Here is a 4,375-nt window from a genome sequence, read left to right as displayed (position 1 = left end):
AATGTCACGCGATGCCCACAGAGGACAGAAAAGGCCATCAGATCTCTTGGAACTGGAGTTACAGACAGTTGTTACCTGCCATGTAGGTGATGGGATTCAAACCCGGGCCTTCTGCAAGAACAGCCAGTGTTCTTAACTGCTGAGCTATCTCTCCAGCCCTGAACTTAATTTTTATCATGTCAAAATTTTTTGAGGACACTCAGAGGGAAATGAATAATGCCCAAAGATTAATGAAAAGGCTCCCTTAGTACATTCAGGCTGCCAATCAACAGAAATGCACTTTTTACTACAGGCAAAGGAGGCGAGGTGCTGAAAAAGTCCCTGTCAGATGAGAGAATACTTTCACAGGTGAAGTGGCAAGGGGTCATTTGAAAGCCTCTTTTGGAGAGGGATTTATCCCATTTACCAGGCCTATGCTCCCAAGACTTTATCTCGTCCCTAAGGACTCATCTCTTCATATCATTACCTCACGGAATAAGATTTCAAAATAATTTTTAGGGGAACATGTATACTCATACCAAAGTAGGAACTTTATATCCTCTTTACTGGAAAGGCTTTGCATGTTTCCAGGGGCATGTGGGAACGTGGCATCCTGAGAAGTCAAGGCATAGGTTTTGTGTTTTCTTTACTAAGAAGTGAAATGTGCATTAAAATGATGCATATGGAGTCAAGGTTCCAGGGCTGTTCTGTAAGATTTTTGTAAAATATCATTTTGGTTAAACTCAATTACATGGCCCAGATATCTCCCTTTTGATGTTTATTACAGTAGAAAAATTTCCTAAGCATGGGAAAGCATAAATGAAACGATGGCCATCCTTTACTCTTTGAAGGATGATATAGGTCCAGTGTCCTCCTTTCCCTCTGCTGGTTCACCTTGTTGCCAATTATAGTGGCCTCCTTCATTGCTCTAGCTACCAGGGTCTACTGGCTCCAGATTCTCTAATTTCTGAACCAGTTCAAAAGGGAATTTATGGGAAGAATAACACTTCTCCTGTAAGTTCTATGTGGTAGTAACTATGTCTGACTAGAGATGGGCAAAATACCACTGTGAAAAAGGCAAAGCTTCCCTACTGCTTGCCTGCCCCATTTTCCTTACATTCTTCTATTTTTTATATACTCTTCCTTCCTGATCCCATGTTCTGTGAGTTGAGGTTCACACTGAGATCTAATGAAGCAGCTACACCACGATTGTTTTTAACAGTTCCCATTGTAGTGGACAGGAAAATTACATTATAAGTCCATTTTGCAAGGAAAAAGTTTCTCAGCCCATTTGTGGTGCGTTAACAAGATATCATAGACTGGACAGTTAATAGAGTTTATTTCTTAGTATTCTGGATGCTAAGGAATCCAAGATTAAATCACTGGCAATTTGTGCCCTATAAGAGAATTCTCTCTGCTTGTATGGTGGTAATTTTTTGTTGCAACTTCTAGAGGGGATAAATGCTATACCCTCATTTTATAAGACACTAAATCTTTCATCACTAGGTAACCTTTATGACATAAAAATCTTGTACTGTGACAATCAATATTGTTGCATTGAGTATTAAATTTAAACATGAACTTTGGAGCAGAAAGAAAGATTCAGGCAATCTCAGTGAATCTAGTTTTTCCTAGACAATAAGCACATTTTGAAGAGGATAAGGTGAGACTTGTGTTCCCTACTCAGGGCTCTGTGACTTTTCTTTTCAAGTCCTCTCTTCTATATCCTACCCACTTTTACTCGCTCCTGATTTTTTTAATAGAGAAGATTAACATCTAATAATATTTTAGTCATAGACTAGTTCAGGTTCAGTACTTGCTCCTACTATGATAATGTTGAAAATCTTACTCCAAAGACACACTTTTCAGCCTCTAACACTGTCTCTCATTGAAGGCAAGATAGAGAAAGTCTAGTTTTGCTCACTGAGAACTGTGGACTTTCTTTGTGTGAGGCTGATTATTCTTTCTACATTCTCTTTTATATTTATGTAAATGTTTTATGACAACACCATGTTCCTGCCTTGAAGTGGGAGAGTATGCCAAATTACTAGTAGTTAAATTTTGTTGGAGTGATTGCAGAGATTTACGGGTATTTTTCTTTTCCCCCAACTGTGATATTTTAAAATCAGAATACTATGTTTTTCCCATTTTTGTTAAAATTTTTAATGTAAATATGAAATGATGTTTGATTTCACCATCAAATTAACATTTTCTTATATTTGAGAATACTTGGCTAAGTGGAGAGGAATGAAACAGAGCATCTTAGTTTATTCAGGTCATCCCAGGAAGTCTTCCCTTTTAATTTCTGACAAGATGTTCTTTTTGGTGTGCAAATATGGGAGGCTGGATGTAAATTTGGCAGTGTGCACTAAATATTTTCTAGGTCCTGTTTTTAAATCTTCATTTTCAACCCTTTGCTCTGATTGTAACCATTTCAAGCTTTTACCAGTTTGTTCTTTTCTGTCTGCCTTATTTACTACTGCTGAGCTCTGAGCTATACATTTGTTTTATGACTATTTTTATTGGCATAGACCATGTCAAGTAGAAATCAGGGCCCAGTTACAGTGCCTATGAAGATAGGCTCATCCATATTTGCACACTATAATTGTGGTGACAGAGTAAAATGAAGGGGAAAAAAAAGTACATATATCACCATAAAAGGTAGCTCAAGACAATAAAGCCACAATGGAAAAAGAGGATGGTGATCTCTCATTGGACACAGTGCTTGTAATCTCCACTTCTCAGCAAATGAGCTTACAGCAATTGTGATGAATGAAAGTGACCTATTGTTGGCTCACCCAGGCTCCACCTCTGCTAACTACTAAGTCCTCAGCCATCTTAGGGAGAGCCTCAGTAGTTTGCTCCTCTGGGTGCTGTCTTGTCCTTGCCTTTATAGAAACTAGAGGCACTAACTCACACTGTTCGCTTATGGAGAGCCTTCTCTACTTCCATTAGGTGGTAGTCACCCAATCACCCTCACTTTTGTAGCTAACACCTTCATTAAATTCCTAACTGGCAAGTATTTCCTGAAATGTCTGCTATTGCCGAGCAAGAACCAGGTTTACCTGACCAGGATACAGAAGGTATTCGAATGGGGCACGACTCCAGACAAATTGTACTGCATATGCTGCCTATCAAAGAGGCCGAAGATGACATCCATGGCACTGCAGCATTTCTGGTATCTCAGGCGGTTGAGAGAGCCATTACAGAGGAAGAGGGCAGACAAGAGGAGATTTGGCCCGATGTCGAGGAGATCTGGCAAGTCGGACAAATGTGGCCTGATATGGAGAATATATGGCTTGATGTTGAGGAAGTTTGGCCCGATATCACGGAAGATTTGCATATTTGGAACGGAGAACAAAAGGCAGGTGAAGATCAGAAGGAAGATGAAAATGACCAGGACTACAGTGATGAAGAAGAGGAAGAGGAGGAGGAGAATGAAGGAGAAGAGCAGGATAAGGAGGATCCTGGAGAAGATTCAGAAATCAATCTACATACCTGTGAGTTTCCCATGGCAGGGTTTAGGATTTATTGCGAGGTTTTGTCACTTCTTAATACACCATATCACTACAGTGTGTATACATGATACCTTTTATAATGGCTATATCTTGATTCATTCCAGGCAAGACTAGTAATAGTCAAGATCAGATACCAGGAGCCCAGGGACTTAGGAGAGGGAAGGATTCTCCAAAAGGTTCAAGACATAGCAAAGGAAGAAGGTAATTGGGAGGATTAGTACCTAGCAGAAGGAAATACCTCCAGAAAGTCTGGCTTCTGTGACATCATAAAGGGTTGCCAGGACACATTGCATGAATCAGAGGAACCTGAAGAGGCCAAGTTCCAGGGCGAGGATTCCTTGATTAATGCTTCTATCTTCTATCAGTTGCTGATCTTTGAAACCAAAGGGGCTGAAGTCACCAAATGGTAGTAAAGTCCCCCACCCTTTCAGCCCCTGTTGTCACTGGTTAGCTCATTCACAGACCATACTCAGGACTTGGCCATCCTAATTAAATAGTGGGTTAGTGTTCTCAGAAAATTTAGGGCCCAAGTAGAACCCCAATTCTATAAATACCCTACAGAGGTGGGGGGTGTGGATATGGTACATTCCACCAACTTCTATTTGATAAAAGATTAACAAAGTAGTGTATAAGCCTATGGAAGATGACTGTCAGTGGTTAGTATATGTTCAGGAAGGAATTTGAGAAGAAGGAAAGAAGAGCCCAAAGACAAACAGCAAACAAATGGCATATCTTCTGTTTGAATGACAGCTTTAAAGTATGCAAAGATATTCTAATGCAAGATGATCCAACATAATGACCAATGAGTACTAGAAAAATTAGGAGATATATAAGATATTAAGAGATTGAGGAATTAATAAGCTGCACTTTAGAATTTA

At 39.7% G+C, this 4,375-nt stretch overlaps 1 protein-coding gene across 1 annotated transcript in view; it reads left to right on the top strand.

Annotated features, from left to right (window-relative positions):
* The first annotated feature begins 3,010 nt into the window (after nucleotides 1-3,010).
* LOC115067659 (YTH domain-containing protein 1-like) overlaps nucleotides 3,011-4,375 on the top strand; it is a 2,888-nt gene continuing 1,523 nt past the window's right edge. Inside the window, exons 1-2 of the mRNA XM_029556044.1 lie at nucleotides 3,011-3,479; nucleotides 3,602-3,698. Of these exons, the coding sequence (XP_029411904.1) occupies nucleotides 3,011-3,479; nucleotides 3,602-3,698 (566 nt within the window). The remainder of the gene's footprint in view (nucleotides 3,480-3,601; nucleotides 3,699-4,375) is intronic.

This window comes from Nannospalax galili, unplaced genomic scaffold, assembly GCF_000622305.1.
Source record: "Nannospalax galili isolate Female #2095 unplaced genomic scaffold, S.galili_v1.0 scaffold25, whole genome shotgun sequence".
Classification (NCBI taxonomy): domain Eukaryota; kingdom Metazoa; phylum Chordata; class Mammalia; order Rodentia; family Spalacidae; genus Nannospalax; species Nannospalax galili.
This window is presented reverse-complemented; position numbering and strand designations above follow the sequence as displayed.